Source organism: Varroa jacobsoni, unplaced genomic scaffold, assembly GCF_002532875.2.
Source record: "Varroa jacobsoni isolate VJ856 unplaced genomic scaffold, vjacob_1.0 scaffold_1468, whole genome shotgun sequence".
In the NCBI taxonomy this organism is placed as follows: domain Eukaryota; kingdom Metazoa; phylum Arthropoda; class Arachnida; order Mesostigmata; family Varroidae; genus Varroa; species Varroa jacobsoni.
This window is the reverse complement of record NW_019214370.1, coordinates 272,834-291,921: the sequence shown is the minus strand read 5'-3', so window position 1 is coordinate 291,921 and position 19,088 is coordinate 272,834. Positions and strand designations below refer to the sequence as shown.

Here is a 19,088-nt window from a genome sequence, read left to right as displayed (position 1 = left end):
TCTCTCTCCGTCAGCCTAGCTCTCGTCATAGAGTCCTAGTCGTCATCGTGGTCCTCTGCGGTTTTCATCCACGGTGTCCACCGTCAGCGCCATTACGACCGGAGGGACCTCTAGTCGCATGCGACCAGTACGCTGTCCGCAGTTAGCTGTTCGGGCAGTCGACCACGACGAAAAGCTGCGACGTTTACGAGCTGCACTCGGCCCAGCTCCGCTTCGTACCCCAGCCTTCGTTCCCGCTGTCGTTCGAGAAGTTCTATCCCTACAGACCCATACAGACGAAAGCATCTCACGTTCTTTCTATCTCTTTCACTGTGTTTCTTTATCGGCGTTATGCACACAGATGCGAGCACTTCACTGTGTTGCTCCCGTCCTGTCATGAGTACAGGCATAGATAAATAGATCGAGATATCTACGTACTTTGACGGATAATCACGAACGCGCGGGGTGAGGCACTATTCAAGACATGCCGGCCAACATGTTGATGTAATATGTCGCAACAAGAGCCCGGGCGTTGTTGAGAATAGTGTCAGGCCATTCAAAATTAAGATTATTCTGATATTATTATACAGTATAGTAAACCGACGCGTAGGTTATTGTTATAGTTAACAGCTTATCTGTTTTGTTTGAAAAAGCGTCCAGTGGTACACCTTCCTTAGAGACAGAATTCTGACCTTGATATTTTCTAAGGTAGCAAGTACATTACGCATATGATACAAACCGTAACTTCCGGCGAAAATACCGACGTAAATACACAATGCCCGGTGCACAGGGCCGTTTAAAGCCGTACAAAGATACGATACTTCTCGATCCGATAATAAGTTCTAAAATAGCTAAACATCAGTTCGAGATCACAGTTTATATCGAGAATAAACCTGCTGGTACATTCATCGTTAGGGAAGAAAACAATGTCCCAAATTGAACGGCTATTAGAGGCGGCTATTAGTCGGAGCCCTTAGGCTGCGCCCCTACAGGTTATGAAGGTGCACAGTATCGTTGACTTTTCAAGAAGCCTTTAGGCTTTTCGTTGTTTTTTTCTTGTCGAAGTTTCGAAAATATTTTGTTCTCAACTCCGAAGCAAGTATATTGATCATGTGACTATTTCGTGTTCAGTCGGGCTTCTTCGAAATTTTGCTTCGTCTGATTCGAGGCGAACTATATGCGTATCATTGTTAGACGATCATTTACGATTCCCGCTAGCCATTGAGTGCGTTTCGGCCGTCGGACGGTTGCCATTGGATAAACATCTAGCTTGAGGTAGATGGCAGTGGGAAAAAACTTTTAAGGGCTATCATATATAGTCAGGCATATGTTTCTTAGAGATTACACCTGGAACGCGTGTGTGTCCTGGTAAAAAAACATATTCACATAATTTCAGTATTTTAGTCAATATCGAAGTGAGATAATCAACTGAGTCGTCGTTTAGAATTATGCGTAAGATGGATGAGGCACTATGGTAGGCAGCTAGAGGACGTAACGACGTAGTCTGCACCATTTAGGATCAAAATAATTGTTTTTCTGCCGGTTACCTTCAGCTCAGTGGCATATGTTGAAATCCTCTTTTCCTTCCCAAAAAAATAGGATAATGCTTCACTATCCATTTTTATCTGAGTTGTCTGTAGCCATCCCCTGTTATATGATGATTATACCAGTATTTCCGGTACTTCGTACCCACTAATGAAGCTGATTTTTGAGGAAGACACAGAAACCTTTGCTTTCTAGTTATGTTTTACCCACGATAAATGAATATGTGCTTATGTTTGACTAACTATAGCTCAGTCAGCTGTAAGCTAGTCAACTAATGTGTAGTTACAGTGTGCTGAATTTCTATTTGCATTATGGTTAAAATTGAATGGCACACCTACACATGTTTGTACGAACATGTATCACATAGATGTAATCAGAAGTGAGTCTGAAATTTTTCAATGGGAAAATGGAAAGAGAAGACGATCCGAGATTTTGTCATCAGGTTTTTCGTAGGATTCGCAATTTTCATCGCTTAGGATGCCCCCCTTTAAACAATTGACTATTTTTGCTCTCTTTAAAAAACGTATAAACGTAGCTATTCTGTAACAATCATTATACAGATGACCGTTCAAAGAGTTGTGTGTATAAACTTGTATGGACTAGGACAATAGCTATCAGATGCAGGTATTCATGTCATTGCCATTCTTGTTACAATAGCGGTTGATATCTTTATCCGCTATTTGATCGGCTGTATTTGTTTTAGATTACCTAACACCTATATAGGTAGTTGCATCTTCGAACCTGACCAGTTCCTTGTTTTAAAGGCTCAGTGCCTAATATCATAGCATTTTCTGAGAACATGTACCTTTACCCGTCATACTGCCTCGTATTGGATCGATCATTGTCATTAGGGTTGCCACTACAGATACAGAATATTGATACATCAGTTACGTCGCTGATGCAGGCACAAACCAGTGGCTTTTAACATTTTTAGCCATAGGTTTTACCGTGGGTATTTTGCCACATCATTCTATTTTTTGTGTCTGTTATTATTATTATTATTATTATTAACAAGCTGCCGTCGAAGCGTTTGTTTGCTTTCGCACTTCCTTTCACGTCTTTGACCATCGTTGTTTGTGCGTACGGCAAACCATGTATGGCCTTCACCGATGATTGGCACTAGATTCGGCACTTTAGCATCTCTTCTATGCTGCTATTCACCAGTTCGCTGTCGTCGCACAGCGTTTTACCGACAATAGAATACACGGAGTGTTCCCCTGGGGACGCCTCACCTCTGATCGTATAGGGACTGGTGATGCGATGGGGGAAGACAGCACGATCTTGGGCAGTCAGACAACCGCATAACAGCTTCTGGGAATATCTCACGGGAGATCTTCTCTTAACAATGAGCGTATCCTAGACGAGTCCGGGACGATTCAAGCATCAAGTTCAAGCTATTTCATATGCAAACACAACATCTCCCGCCCACAAACTGTGTCCCCATACGGAGAAGCTGCGTCTTGCTGGAAAGTGCCCCAACAAATCCTGTCTCTAGCATGAAGGGGGTTGGAGAAGCAAAGGAGTGGTCCATACAACTCGGTCCGTTGCCGTAAAGATCCACCAGTTTAAGAAACGATCGGGGAGTGCCAAGGGCTTCATGGACTCGGGCCGGCAATGGTAGGTCCTCAACTGACGATGGGTCTGCATCATACATAAGCCCTATTACTAAAAAAATATACACTATAACGGTCAATGAGTGAAATCTATTGCAAGTATAAGTACGGACAGCTTTGTATCCATAATGTTTTTAGTTTATTTCACAGAGCGACTGTTAGGCGCGTGTATATTAAGAAACTATTAGAAGTTGAGTATATCAAATGTTTCGAGTGTGTAGTAATCCGAAGTCTCTGTTTTTCAAACATTGGTCGATGGCTTGCATTTCACTTCACAAAATTTTCATACATTCACCTCATGTTTAACTCGTGGTGAACACGTAAACTGCTTTCTATCTATTCCATATTTATTCTGACCTAATAATGTATTTTGCATATTAGAAAAAAATGTGTTTAAAGTCAAAGTACAAGAAACAAGTGAAATGTATACAGCAATACTTTTTAAATAACATTTGTAACATCTAAAATCGAAAGTTACAGTTTACAACAATCAACGCTACAACTGATGCACAAAAAGGCGCAAACAGCCATAAAATCAAGCAGTTGCGCATCCCGGCCTTTGTGACACGCTCTATGGTAATTTACATTACTTCGAGAAAGCTATCCTTCAAATAATAATGACATACGCCCCACTTTCGAGGAACTGCCAGCGTTGCTCTACATAGATGGCGCCATTTGCCTAACTGGCGACCTCTAGCTTTGTTAGCTAAATAGAAGGCGCAATACTCCTTCAAGGTAGCGGAACTGAACGGAAATGCTCTAATATATATCAACGAGATAAAACAGAAGGGTCGAGCGTGCGAAGTGGTGCAGCTAAATCTGGATTGCACAAAGCTAATGATTATGGCCAACGGGAGAAGACAGAGTGGACAAAGCATAGTGTATTTCCCACAGTAACTTAAGCACATCAACAAGTGAATGAGTACTGTTATAGACGATATTTACTTGAATTTGAATTGTAGTCCTCACTCAACTAAGAGAAGAAGACTCACTAAACATCCTGTAGGCATATAGCTCCAGATGTAAAAATACATATTATCAACAATATAATCAGATCATAGAAAAAAACGAGAAGGGAGACAAAAACGATCAGCTTTGGATGATAGCTTTGGAATTGCTGTACTCATAGAGGCATTATGTAAAAGCAGACTAATACAATTTACCTAACATTTTACTAATTTATAATTGAAATATCAGCCACAACTAGAAAAAGCTTTTTCTCACAGTTTCATATAATGGTAAATATACCCTCTTGTACGAAGCACTAAATAGAATTATTAAAGTTATGTGTACAACACACAGGATGACTAAGGAATTGGTTTTTCGCACCAATTTTGTCAATCGCAAAATTTACAGGGAAAAATGTGAAGACGCAGTGTGCTGATAAACTTAAAGCGCGTATACTGATATAGTACGACTTTGCGTTTCTAACTTTCGATACTTCGAACCTTTTTTTTTCGATGGAGTAACAATATACAACTCAGTTACTTCTATGAACGTTTTAGATTTATGTAAGAAGCGCCCTGACCTTTTTTTTTTATCTAAAATTTATCCTATTAAATTAATATTTTTAATGATTTCCTTCTAATTCTTCCTAATTTCTAACCCAAATTCATGGTGATTTTTATTTTTTAATTTAATTTAATAATTTTAGTTATTTCTAATACAAAAATAATTTTCATTTAGCTGTTTCTAAGGCATCAAATAACCATAACGAAACTCTGACAACTTTTCCTAGATTGGCAATAAGTCCGTAATTTTGATGATTAATTGGTGATAAAAACTACAATTGGTGGAAAAAATGTTTGTGAGAATATTCTTGATAAAATTTAGGTAGTCAATAATACGATTTCACTTCTCTCACAAAAAAATGTGTACTTCCAAAATCTGTGAAACGGCCCCGTCACGAAGAAGTATTACTCGACGTAACAGTACATATGACGTTTTTTAAAGAAAAAAACTGAAGGTGTCTGAGTATATTATTGTTATTAATAATAGCTGCCGCTTAGTGCGTTTAACAAGTTTAAGATTTTTCCATAAATCTAACCGTTCTTGAGATAAACGTGAAGAATTTCTCTATAATTGTAGGACGCTATTAAAATTATGGAAACACATGTAAACCCGCAAAACTTTAAACTTTGTTTGCATAATACAATCATTCCAGACACGATATTTCACCACTGCTCGTCTAGTTATAGTGTCGTTGATTGCGTTACATTATATATCCCATAGTACACTATCTATTGACTGACGAAATTGATTACTACTACCATCTCTATTACAAATTCACCTTTGTCGAAATAGCTCCTGTTCCTTCGGAAGCTTCTCCACAGGACACCAACGTCATTGAAACCACCTCTGGGCGATATTCGCAGCAAACAACTTTTACGCCAGTTTACGGCCCGCGACCAGTTCGAACAATTCCCCCTTTCAGTTCTGAGGTCACCTTCTGCGCTCTGAGGCACCACTGTCCTCGTCCTGTCACCGATCGCCTCTGTGCTGCGATCTCTGCCGTTCACTCGATGAAGGTGGCATCGTCGTTGTTTATATTGGATTTTTTTAAGCTTTAGTTTAAGGAGAGAAAAAGGGATACAGGACAACGAATTCCGCACAGCAGAGGGAAGTTCCTTCTTTTGTATATATTATATATCGTATTTGTTATCAATGATCCTGCGCAAGAATACAGGATCTTGTGCCCGTGTACGACAGCTGGTAGAAACAACAGTTTAGATCGCTGGCAAGCGGTTAAACGACGCCAGAGCGTTCCTCTTGCAACGGCTTAAAGGAAGATAGGATTGGCTCATTTGTCGGTTGGTGTTCGAGACAAAAAGCCGTTATGGTTAAACCTAACGTGTGACACGACAGCGACGGTCCGCTGACCTGACACCCCTGGCCATCTCCTTCGTTTGTCTTGGTTGGCTGTCCTCCACGTAATTTTCTTTTAATTCCTGTTTGTGTTTGTGAGTATTGTCATGGAAGTTTCAAACCACGCTTACGGACAGTATCTAAAACGTTAAACCAGAACGAAGCAATCGACTGATACCCACAAGTGAACACATAAGCGTACATCTGAAAACATTGGTTCAGGAAGGCGGCCGTCTTCTAGGATAAAATTTTAACACGACAGTTCGACTGGACGACGACTGAGAAACAGCTTTCCTCTCTATCCTAGCCTTGATTGTTACGTTTTGTCAATTACTCTTGCGGAGCCGTTGTACCATCACAATATACCACCTATTAACCCGTCTAAGCCAGTTTGGACCGAGCCGACCCGAACCCATGGACGGAACCCTTTTCAGTGCTCGCTGACAAGCAGCGAGTCCGCCAAGTGCCTGACTAACTGCTGTGAAGTCGAAGAGCCGAACGTAGTCACAGCGGCAGCCTGGCGCCGGCTGGGTAAAAGCCTCAAGAGTACGTCGGCGAGCTTGGAAGGGCTAGCTGTTGCCTGAGTGTCTGGGGAATGGACAGCATGGGATACGGTCCAATCCAAGGTACCCGATCCAACCGGCACGTCATCCTAAAGTCCTTCATCTGCGATCGAGGCCGGTTCTCTTTCAGCGTCTCCTACGGCTCGCCTTAACCCATTCCATTCGTCTTTTGCCCCTTTACCTTCCCTTCTGTCCGCTTGGGGCGAAGGCGGCCCTGTGGCGCCAGTGAGTGACTGAAATTTCCGGAGGGACCACCACCATATGTCAAGCCAGGTCAGTGGCGCCATCTACCTTGCCCTCTGAAAAGCTTTCAGCTGAAGCGACTTCAATGGCGTCAACCACGACGGCCACGCCGCTGATAGCTCTGGAAGAAGGCTGGCTTGTTGAGGATCCTATGTGTTCAGCAAGAACGGCGGGAAAGCTAGCTGTAGCGGTAAAACCGTGCAGCAGGCGGGTAGTGGGCGCCGCCGATAGCAGCAGCAGCGGGCTGCGACCACATGGCGCCAACATAATCAAACCAGACAGACGCTTATAGCTCCATATGGAGCAGAGAGGAGAGAATGAACGAATCAACTTGTATGGAACGGGTAGGCTCGCCTGAGAGTGTGGCTCACCAAGTTGAGCGCTTGCAAGAAGGTTGAGTCCCGTTAGTAGAGGCTCACGCACATGATTTTGCGCGTGGCTTTTGCACACCACTGCTGCTTGTTAGCCGCCTTACTGGCGTGGGCAACTGCAAACGAAGCTATCGCCCGAACGCCCTCCCATCCTATAGGCAGGCTCCGACACCCCCATACATGCAGCCTCGAGTTTGGTCCACCCATGAACCGCAAAGAAGTCCCCACTCAGCGACGACTGCGGCATGTGGCTGTCTAAAATGAGCGTGCAGCATGATTAACATAGTCCAAGACGCGGTCATCTGAGGTTAGCCCGTTCACGCACAGAGAAACAGAGGGAGGAAGAGAGGCGGTTTTGTCATATGCTAGACCGTGTAGAACAGTGAGACCTGACAGAGAACGCATGCAACTAGTAATGATGTATACATATGGATACCGGGTGCTCCAAACAATTGTAAACACTGTTTAACTGACCATAAGTTTGTGACTCTTATCTCTTTTCATAGTCAAGCCACAATTAATTAAATAACTCTAAAATAGACGGAACTGTTCAGGATGTTTGTAGGCAAGGCTGCGGAAGACCAAGAACATCGGAGAGCCTTGCCATACTGAAAAGCTATAACGGAACATCCCCAAGATCTATAAGACAATTAAGTCGTGAGCTTGCCATGAAAAGACCGAATGTCGATTGTGTGAATGTAGTACATTATAATGAAAAACTTGCATCTTGGCGATGGTACAGTCTAATGATGAAATTGACTTGAATTTAGGAAAAAAATTTTGCAAGTGATACGCGGAAAATGCACAATTTCCAAGAAAGATTGTTTGCAGGAAAATTTTTAATCGATATATACACGTTACGCAGAAACGCCATGTAGATTTATTAGGAATTATAGTGTAAATGGATGAAGCATTACTGAGTAAGAGGTGTCAATTACTTCAATTACGCATTCAAATCGACGAAGATGACTTCAAATGCAAAGGCATTCAAAATGACGGATTTGATTTCCAATAAAATGAACCACCTGCACGCGATCATCGCGATATAAGAATATCCTCTGATAAGACTCTTATCGGAATTTTAAATAGGTTAAAAAATGTTGCCCTGATGCCAGTGAGCTTCCCTCATGGAGAGAACGTACGATTCATAGAGGAAGCCAACAACACTTACGTAATTGAACCAAAATGAAAGAATTGTTAACGTTTGTGCATCAATAGTCCACTGGAACCAGCAACATGTTGACACCAAACAGTAAAAAATATTGATTATTCCTGCTAAGCAAAAGAGTTATATTTTTTATACATATTCTCTCCCTGCATTGATTCTACAAATCAAGTATCAGTCAATTGTAGTAAGTTACAACCGTTCGAGCTGTGCATAGACTTTTCTCAAGACGTCCAGTACGTATACGCTCTGTTTTTCTTTGTGCTAAACTATAATCTCGCGCGTATTATTAATGTTCTATTCTGTTGGCGCTAAGATTAAGTTATGCCATATCACCACGTAAGTGTAATATAGACGCTTTGATATTAATAGCAACCTAAATATCGAATACTGAGGTGTCAACAGACTAGTACATTAGCGTAAAGATGACCTATAAAAAAACCGTCGATCTATATATATAGTATCCTATTTAGATTTGTATGATTAAATTAATATATACAAAATAATAGGTTAAAAAAACATGATTAATGAAGATTTCCCTGCTGTGGTCGATTTACCCAATGCAGAGGGAATTTCCCTGCCACTTTTATTATTACCATCATAAAGAACTTGCCTAGGCAAGGCTGAATTTACGTCTAAGCGGAATCTAATCTATCACAGACAAAGTATTGTGAGACACCTAGTATTCCTGTACCTTCTAATATAGATATCATCTAAATCACTTCATTCATTTAAGTACGAAGAAAACAATATGTAATATTAATGAGTTGCGCTCAATTCTATATGCATTGGTCTACTTTTTATTTTTTTTAACAAATAGAAATTATCATCAAGTTTGTTACGACAACCCAATCGACCTATTCCAATTTTGGTATAGAACCGTAACTATATATGAAGTCAATTTCAACCAGAACATAACAACTATTTAGAGCCTGATGCCTACGAATAAGGTACCCTCTTCTATTCGATATCCATGAAAGGCCCCTAAATTTATTAAGGTCCAACTACATCTCAATTTTGAAACTGCAATTCATTGAAAGGCGATTCTACGTTGAAAAAAATATGTACGAAATATCAGCCATGATGTGCAAAATTGCCAGCGGTAGTGAACCCACATTTCTGTGGGTGTGCCAGCACTCTCATTGTTCCAATGAAATAAACATCTGAAGATGCATTAATTTCCATAGGCAATAAATATATATATAGGTCTTCCTCGGAAAACGTCCATACGTGTATGGAGGTCACGGTCACTCATGCCACGCGCTGTAGAGCAATAGCGCACTCCACGCTACATATAGAAAAAAGCTGCCCTTCGGAAGAAGTTTCGGTTCACTGTCGGTTACCTTTGGGGCTACCCTCTCAACAGCGTGTCATTCCTGAACTTTCTTACCTATTTTTTTCTCTCACAAAGGAAGAGCTTTATACACTTCCAGACCGATACTATTTTACGCTTAGTGCAATGGTCTGCACTGCCACGTGGATCAGCTCAAAGAGACCGTTTTCTCGCTCCCACGCAAAACCCGCCCCCTGAAGTAACAGATGAGAACGTGAATTCTCCCCTGAGAGAACTAGAAGGGGCGGTGATTCTTTTGCCATTTTTCTTTGGCTTTAGGAGATCTTCCAAAGCTTAGAGCTTGCTATGGGGACACTTTCGGCAATGTGGTCGCACCTTTAGGCTCCTGATCCGAAAGCTAACACTCATCCTGGATCTTACGTCCTAAGTAATGGGTCGTTTAAAGAAAGCTTCATACATGTAGTCGTGTTACCTTAATTTGTCGTAGACGTCGGGGATTCCTCCGTATTGTCAGAAAAGTCCACAAGCCTTTACGCACAGCTATGTCAAATTGAAGCTACTCAAGCTTCACTGGACCACTATTATCTATCTTATCGGATACGAGATGTACCTTTTTACAAAATATGTTGTAACTATTCTTCGATATTCGTCAATACAAAGCCTTGTAAGGAGGAAAGCCACTCGTTAATTCGAAAGAAAAATGTTTTCGCTGTAATCCCCCTACAGGTGACAAATACGAGCAAAATCAGCTCTTCAATAGGACCCGATAGAGACACACTAGACCTTGTCGATTGTCCAGTTTTGAGTTTGAAACGAGACTTGGGAAAAATGTAATGCGCTGTGTTGTCCAATGTATTTCGGCAAACACGATATAATTCATGCACTTGAATAACTCAATAGTACATATAATATACATATAAAACACAAATAAAACACATAAACTAGCACTATTGATTTGAACCTGTCAAAAAGACTGGCTGAGGTCTAGTATTAGTTCCTTATCGTTTATTCATTTCTGTTTTATTTTTTTTTGAAAATAGCTAAATGCAGAGACAGTGACTTACAGAAATATCGATAGTGTCAGTCTACTAAATGCTCTAACGTCTCCTCTTATAGCTCTATCGCGCATAAATGTATTATGGAATAGATTTTCTTCTGCAGTAAAACCTCGTTGATAGCTGCTGCAAGGCCGTCTCGAATGTTTGTATCAAACTACTACCGATTACTGTAAACGTTTGGGTGTTTATAGTCAAAACTGGTAAAAATAACTTGATTAAATTCTGTAGTATAATTTAGTTTAATTTAACAATCAGAAATAACTTCTCATTGATGCCAGTAGATAATTAATCAATGTTTATTACGTAATATAATTTGACATATATTTAAATGCTTGGCTATGTAGAGAAAGCGTTAAGGCGACTTTACTCTTATCAAAGGTCCCTAAATCTATCTAAAAATAGATAGCCCTGTATTGAAAAATAGCTTTTATCAAATGATGATTTCAGACAATTGAGTTCTAGCTATGGACCGAAGTCGTAGCTTCATGGTCCAAAGTAGTTCCAGTCGTTACTATTGATAAATATATTGCGGTCATCTTGTTACTACTTCAAAATCGGAGAAGGAACATGCGTTCTCAGCACTGAAATATATTCTTCCGATAAAGATAAGACAAAATGATTATTTAGGTAGTTTCTTTTTGAACAGTAACGCTTGGACGAAGTACTATCATAATTCTGGCCCGACAGTATAGTTGTTATCTTCAATATTTTTTATTAAATTTGTTTATGCTTCGATACGGTTTCGCCCCAGAAAAGATGAAATATACAACTCTATTTTCAATCTAGTCAGTCATATATTTTAAATCAATTATTATTACAAACGTCGAACACTCATAATTTCAACAAGTGCTCTCGAATCACGCACCCTTAAAAAGGCAGTGCGGTGTTTGCATTTATTCACTTTCTGCAATTGACATCCCGTCCACGGCGACTCCAACTCCAGGAAACGGCGTGTCCTGTCGGCGCGATCTGCGTCGGGGTTCCTTGTACGCGAATCTCCTCAGTCACCGCCTCCGGCCATTGCCATCCATGGGTTGTTAATAGCGGGACCGCCTGGAACTCTCCACGCACCTCCTGTGTTTCCCAAACCCATCGCCCGTCCTCGCGAACCCATCGGCCACCCTGCGAAGAACCGGCGCCGGCGCCAAGGACCAGCCCTGAATCAGAAATATCGTTACCATAAAACGTCACCTAACCCATATCGGCCCATTGGCAAATCAGTTTTCTCTCACTTACCTGCACCCTTCGTGACCGCCGGTACCGAAGTCCAACTGGCAGACGCAGGAGCAGGCGCCTGCCACACTCGACCACCGCCACCGTACGTGATCGCAACCGGGATTGGTTGCGGAGCTGCAGGCGCAATCCATGCGGCCGAGTAACCACTGCTGCTCTGTTGAGGTACGGCAGCCACTTTGATCGGAGCGGATGGTCCCTGCCAGCTTCCGGAATACGTCGCCGGTGAGGCGTGGCTAATAATTGGGGTCTTCCAACCTCCGCCTCCAGCGCTGGGGGCGGGCGCGGCGTAACCGACAGGCGTATTAATGCGGGTTATTGAAGTGGCAGTTTGCCAATCGCTTGGACCCCCACTGGCGACCGCCGAAGGAACCTCTGGATTAATCCAGCTGGTGCCAGAACGGTCATTCAATATGACTGGAGTTTGCTGTGTGCCCTGTTTCCACGAAAAGGAAGGGCCATCTGTCCACCCGGAACCTCCAGCCTGCCATCCACTACTCGTGGCTAGCACGTACGCGGCAAACATTAATAGCGTCCCAATTTTCTGAAAGTGAACCCATAAAGCCTGTAAAACCCATAAAGCGGTGCTGCTGTCAAGCCTTGTTTTGGTCATCATTGTTATTAATAATCTCTATTATTACTATTTTTGCTTTTAATTCTTCGATGTACTATTTTGTTCAGCGTTTCCGGTTTCTTATACCAGTGAACATCGGTGAAGGAACATAAAGACCGCAATACAGGGGCCTGAACGACGAATCAGAAACCCATTAGCGCTGTGGAGTGCGTTTTTTACGCTTCTTCGCTTCGCGTTTACCGTACTTCATATGTCAATCGGTAGTCTTCGTTGCCTCAGTGCTCCCTTTCCCTAAGCGGCTTTTTTTTTTTTTATTTTTTATTTCTCGAACACCAAAACTTACGCCAAAGAGGAGAAGTATCGCTGGTATCAATTGCGAATGTTCTTCTATCGAACAGAATAGAAACAATGTCCAACATGAAACATTCCATTTAGCGCTGTATCATTCAAAACTTGGCCAACGCTTCCCGTTCTACAATAACAAGTGACCTATAACATCAACATAGTACAACAGCTATTTCACAAAATTGCGGTGGGATAAACAATAACGAATCAAACGACAAACAACAAACACGGTGCCACTATATAACTTTGAATTCAACTCACCACAAACAGCCTCATGGTTATGCTGAAGCTCGTTCTTCAAATACAACCGACTCTCCGGAAAGCTTTTATATTCAAAACGCGGCAAGAACGAGACCATAGCGAAAAATAAATTGGGCGAGGGTTCGAGATTGTGCCAGAAGAAATATATCTGAAAACAAAGTGAAAGAAGTTAGTCTAGTGAGTGCAAGGGCCGGTAAACGGATGTATGTTGCACTAGTCATAGGAAAGATCATGATCATTAAGCCATAATAGACAAAATCACGGCCGTCCCTCGAAGCAACGGCGAGGACGCAAACAAAAACGAGGCAACTGACTGCTCCTACTAAGCGCTAGATATTCGCTAGACGGCTGTTGGACGCGCGCTTTCATCCACGAATGAAAGAGCAGATCGTAATACTTTTTCGTGCATCGCCGTAGATCGAAGAGACAACACACAGACTAAAATTCGACACCGGGGCCATTTGGTTCACTATTTGGTCGTCCCTTTTATGCAACTCTAATCCACTTTCGTTGTGCCGCATCGTAGAATTTTCGCGAGATAGATGTCAGTTGGGCACGGACGATATTTCGGCCACCGCTCGCTCAAGTAGTGGACGGCTTCTTCGTTTACAGGTAGCACTTCCAATGGCATGTTTTCAAGGCGGGCACGGTCTTCTGGACAGTCCCACTGTTGCCATGAGCTTGCCGGATGGATGGTGCAATAACTAACGTTCAATGAGCGGTAGCTGAAAGCCGTTTAGTGTTCGACGCGATGAGAACGGATGACCGAGCAAATGGCTGATTTAACATGTTTATAAGGCCAGTAATACCACTATGCATGTATTTCATTAAGGGAACAGACTGTGCTTTGTGCTCGCTCTAGTGATTGATTAGTAGGCAAGGCTAAAACCAAACTTTTGCTGATTTTAAAGCTGCTCACAGCCTTAAGCGTAAGACCATCGGTACGGGCGCGATAACAATTACTAAGGCATTAATGGTCACAGCCAGAAAATAAAAGGGCGATATATATATATACATAAATCGTATATCAAGATTGTATCATGTGTGTACATTAAAGCGCTACTTCTGGGGCTCGATTTATTTCAAAAACACAATGAAAAATCCAAAGCTTTACCCGTTTGACCTCTGTTTGTACATGTCACATGTTTATGGCACGATTCAACTACTGAAAATTTTCTTACTTCCATTTTCAGTCATAGACACAGATACTGTTGCATGCAAGAACGCTAAAAAATACCTATGACATAACAAATTGTCCATTGGCCGTTCCTCTAGAAAACCCCGTCAACTGGCTGCCGTGAAAACAAATTAATCACGGGTAAGAGTTTTGCAAGTTACCAAACTTCTCAACTTATGACTTTGAGATATGAGCACCTTATTGCTATTTTAGAGGTTTGCAAAATTCTATAAAAGCACATAATGGTAAAGAAAAAATGACATGCATCGACGACAGAAGAAATATCCCCCCTAAAATTATCGACCACAAGTTAAGCTGGCTTATATGTAGCATTAGGTGGAATGAAAGCCAATATCACCCGAATAATATCAGGTTGTCGAACAACTCGATTGATTTTGCTTGAAACTTGCAGTATTTCCTCATATGACCGTTTTTAGGGTTTCGTTAGTAAAAACGCTGATTCGTAGAATAATTGTAATAAAATTTAATTTTCCAGAAAACACACCACAGACCCAGTTGTTCCATTTGAACGAGTCTTTTCCCTTTCACCCGATCCCGTATATTCTCTCGTGGGTTTGTTTCATTAGGAAGTATTCTGCTGTTATTCCTATGAATTCCTAAGTACTCGTAACCTTCAGAGGAGCTAAACTTTTCAAATAACTGAAAAGTGTCAACTAATTGCAAGTTCCCTGGCGTGACCAGTCTTGCCTAGTCCCGACTATAGGATCGTACGGAAAACCTAATAACTATTAGCATAACTGGCGAATATTGGCCTAATCTAGCGCACATGAATCCTTCGATTCGCTATTTACTGGACGCAACCAGGCCCAAGCGGTTGTCTCCTCCCGATATGATATACGTATGTGTATGTGACATCGCATACGCAACACGCGTTAAGTTAGGGTCCATTACGTTCCCATATTACAGCAACATATATTATGGACTTTTTCAAAACTCTAAAGATGGAAACCTAGACAGCCAAATGCTACAACTGAACAGATAACCCTCATTCATTAATTCGTCATTGAGGATTAAGGGGAGCTTCAGCTATTTTTGCAATGGCAGCACGAGGACACCGTCCTTTTCACAATGTTAGTTTCTATACGAAGGACATTTATTAACGATTAAGATTTTTAAAATATACTGCTTCTTGAGCCAGTAACTATACACATCATAGACATGGTTAGTATGCGATATAAACGCAAACGTGTCCCTTGAGCAGAACATCTTGCAGCATAGGCCACCTTTCAGAACAGCTCCCTTGTGGATCAATGTAACCTACTATATCGCGGACCGAAGAACGAACTCGTCCCAAATAAGAGAGGCAAAATTCAGATGAGCCGAGACACGACCTTATTTTGAGTAGACAGGCGCACATCAGTCACTGCTAACTTCACGAAAGCATCACAAGAACTGGCTTCTTCGACCTTTCCGCAACAAACTCTGTGTGTTAGCATTAACGAACAATTAAATACAAACGAATAAATTTGTTAGTAGATTTACTCTGTGGTAGCAACTTGCAGATAAAGTTCTTTTTACAGACATATGTATTAGTGACACAGGTGTCAGTGCTCTACATCGAATGATTATGCCTGTTACCTGGCAATTCAATTTAAAATAAAAATGTTATCCGAAGTTTAAATTAGATAAATTGAATTGTTGCCGTAGCAATGAATACGTAATGTGGAACTCATCGTTATGGGGTTTCGGATTTAGACCTCGATGAAAGCCGTCATTTTTGTTTTCTAATAAATTGTCCCCATTTCAGCTGACTGTGCATTTACATTTCACTACCATCTGTGCCATTCCGTACTTGCGATACATTCGAAGTACGTCTTCACTGCGTCGCCTATGGAAGCGGATCTTAGCGATGAGCGGTTCTAGCGCTTAAAAACCTCAACGAGAAAAGAGACAGCTGAAGAGAACGACCTTCCTTATTATTTTCTACACGAAATTATTAATGAGCGACTCTTTAAATGTTATTAATAATAATGTTGATTCGCCATTTTGAAACGAGTGGTGTAGTACCATCTTGGTACCGAATAAGCTCACTTAACTTCGTAATTTCATCGAAGAGTTTTTTGTTTTTATTTCAAACTTCAATGAATCATTCTAACGCAGTGTCTAGTGGCAGTACGATACGTAAAACTTGAAGCATTTATTTAAAATGATTAAATATTCTTATTGATTGAACTGAAACTATTCATACTTAAAAAGTCTATCGTTACGGCTTCGGTTTTGTGTAATAATGTCTAGTTTATTTGGGCAGTACGATGAAACTACCGTCTACAAAAAAGTTTTTATTCCCTGTAGATGCAGGAAATAACGCTTTGAGAAGAACATATTCATTAGTTGTAGTCAGAGTTAGTATTACAGTCAGATGAAGGCAAGCGATCTACAATCAAACGACATTGTGATTTAGAAACACTCAACTGTAAACAGTTACTGTTACTTCAAATCGGTGACGGGCAAAAGGTTGGACTTCAATTCACATTGGTCCTTCGTAACTTTATTGGTGCCAATCTTCTACTGCGAAAAGGCTGGGGTAACGTTAACGTCGCTACCGACCGCCGACGCATATTGTAAACCTACTAAAAATCCTTTACGGAAAATGAATTACTTTTTATTCCTGCGTGTCTCTGGCGTCTGTCGATAGCTAATGACATATGAATAAAAAGCCCTCACGGTTTACCTGTGCGATACTCCCACGCACAATACCGTTCCGCAGTTTCTATTTGAGGGAGTCAAGTACAATGGATGTAGTCTACAGCTATAACGGTTTTCTACGAAAAGCGTGCATATATATTTCCTAGGAAACATTAGATTGTCATAAGCGAATCTTGCGGGTTTTAAGATTGAATTATTTCTAAGCTAGTTGGGCTAGAACGATAATTTTAAATATGTATTAGAAATACCCTCGTTCATTTTTTACACATTTGTCCCAGCGCTGTGGCTTCTTGCAAACAGCCATATACCTATCATTAGCGTTCCCATATGTCATTTCTCTATCTATGGCTTCTTGAAATACGGCATATGATTGCCTACAAGTCGCCCTTTTTAAGGCATAGAAAGCCTCGAAGCCACATGGACCTACATCGAGAAAATAAGTATGTTCAAGCGGTCATTGAATATTCGTTTGCTCAATTGAGGCATTGTCATAAGGTAACTAAACCGCGTGTTTTCAATTGCTATACTAAAGATCCATAAGCATCTTGAATAACTCGAAATAGACGGGATATTTTGTTCCTCTTTTGGCGACTGTATAATAGTAGTGAATGCTTTTGACGTCTACTGCAAGCATAACCGTCGTCTTACGTTCAGACATACTTGACACTTTATCATCGGTGTCAAGTATGTTTGAATGTAACGTACTTTTTATTATACAATAAAAAGTATATTACGTTTTTATAACGTAACACACTTCAGGGCGACATTATTCTCACCTTGTTTTTCTTCGACTGGCGGTAAGAACTGAACCATGCCTCGTCTATGGCCACCGTTTGCTCCAGGCCCGTTCTTGATTGATTCAAGTTCTCTAATTCGCCGGTACAATACATCACACGAATCTCCAACAGAACTGGAATCAAAGTCATAGGGAATTCGTTTTTATTCTCTTCAGGCGTTCTCAATACTTGGGTTATAATTCTGCAGGACGTTGCATGGCGAATTCGAGTTCTGGCCAATAGAATCCTTAGACTTTAAGCTTTGTTTTTATGAATACCCCTTCAAATCCAGGCATGAGTTCTTAACCCTGAGATTCCGACATCTGGTCATCTTCAATGTTCCAATCTCCGATCTTGAAACATTTGCACCTTGCCCAGTGTCTTTACCAAGCCTCAATGAACGTCCGCAGCGCTGTACCCTTCGAGGAACAAAAAAAGTTAACCACTGAGCGTTGATTTTCGAAACAAAAAGATGTATTTTTTCCTGAACTCGTTATTGACGAAATAAACTTAACCAATTTTCACTTACAAGTTTCTAAAAAACTGGAGTATCTATCCTAGTAGCGTATAGTTAAAAAAAATTATTAGACTTCAGGGTACGCCAAATTTGCTTGTAACAGCTTAATATGGTATTCTCAGGCTGGTAGATACTATTATAAATATCGAATTCTTATGTATATATAGACAGATGGGTGTTCTGGCTAAAACAATCTGACGGATCATCGACTAGCTATTCAGGCACTGCATGCTTTTAGCGGTACGATGTTAACTCTGAATATAGTACAGATCAATCGTGGTCAACACGCTAGAAGTAGGCACGCAATAAGTGACAATTACTCTGGTGGTCAAGTGACACTCAGGGATTCTCCAAAATGGACTAATTAATACAATTTTTTGCTACATAACATGACGCATGTACAGCGTTATACATAATACACGGATAGTGAGAAATTCTATCGTGGATTAATAGTCTGTCAGAGGTTTATCGGCTTTCCACCATGCCAATGAAGAGGGTAAGTTATGATGATTTCGATTGGTGACCTATCCTACGCCGGTAAATAGAATTAAGCATTACGTATATGTTTAGCTAAAACGAGAGTTATAAGCAGTGGTGACTGTATCGGACCGGATCATTACATCAACGATGTACTGTGACATCCTATTTTCATTGGCTACATATGGACCACTGGAGACCTCAAGACAACCTGGCATTGGCCAAACATTTTATCTTGATCCTCCGGTAATATTTAGGTTTATTCGACTTTTGTACTGATCCAACTCTTCTCTATTGAACGTGGTCACACACTATCACTTGCTTATCGTCATTTTCGATAACCTTAACGATTTCTTTTCCGGTAT

At 41.1% G+C, this 19,088-nt stretch overlaps 1 protein-coding gene across 4 annotated transcripts in view; it reads right to left on the bottom strand.

Moving 5' to 3' along the window:
• Nucleotides 1–10,968: 10,968 nt before the first annotated feature.
• LOC111270367 (uncharacterized) overlaps nt 10,969–19,088 on the bottom strand; it is a 9,879-nt gene continuing 1,759 nt past the window's right edge. Inside the window, exons 2-6 of one of the 4 annotated variants that reach the window (XM_086972465.1) lie at nt 17,730–17,863; nt 13,110–13,257; nt 12,847–12,890; nt 11,933–12,494; nt 10,969–11,853 (exon numbers count right to left, since the gene is read on the bottom strand). In XM_086972465.1, coding sequence (XP_086828591.1) covers nt 11,594–11,853; nt 11,933–12,494; nt 12,847–12,890; nt 13,110–13,257; nt 17,730–17,863 — 1,148 coding nt within the window. In that variant the 3' untranslated portion in view covers nt 10,969–11,593. Of the gene's footprint in view, nt 11,854–11,932; nt 12,495–12,846; nt 12,891–13,109; nt 13,258–13,506; nt 13,534–17,729; nt 17,864–19,088 lie in introns of those variants that run through there. The other 3 variants (XM_086972467.1, XM_086972466.1, XM_086972468.1) reach the window with 3 other exon arrangements.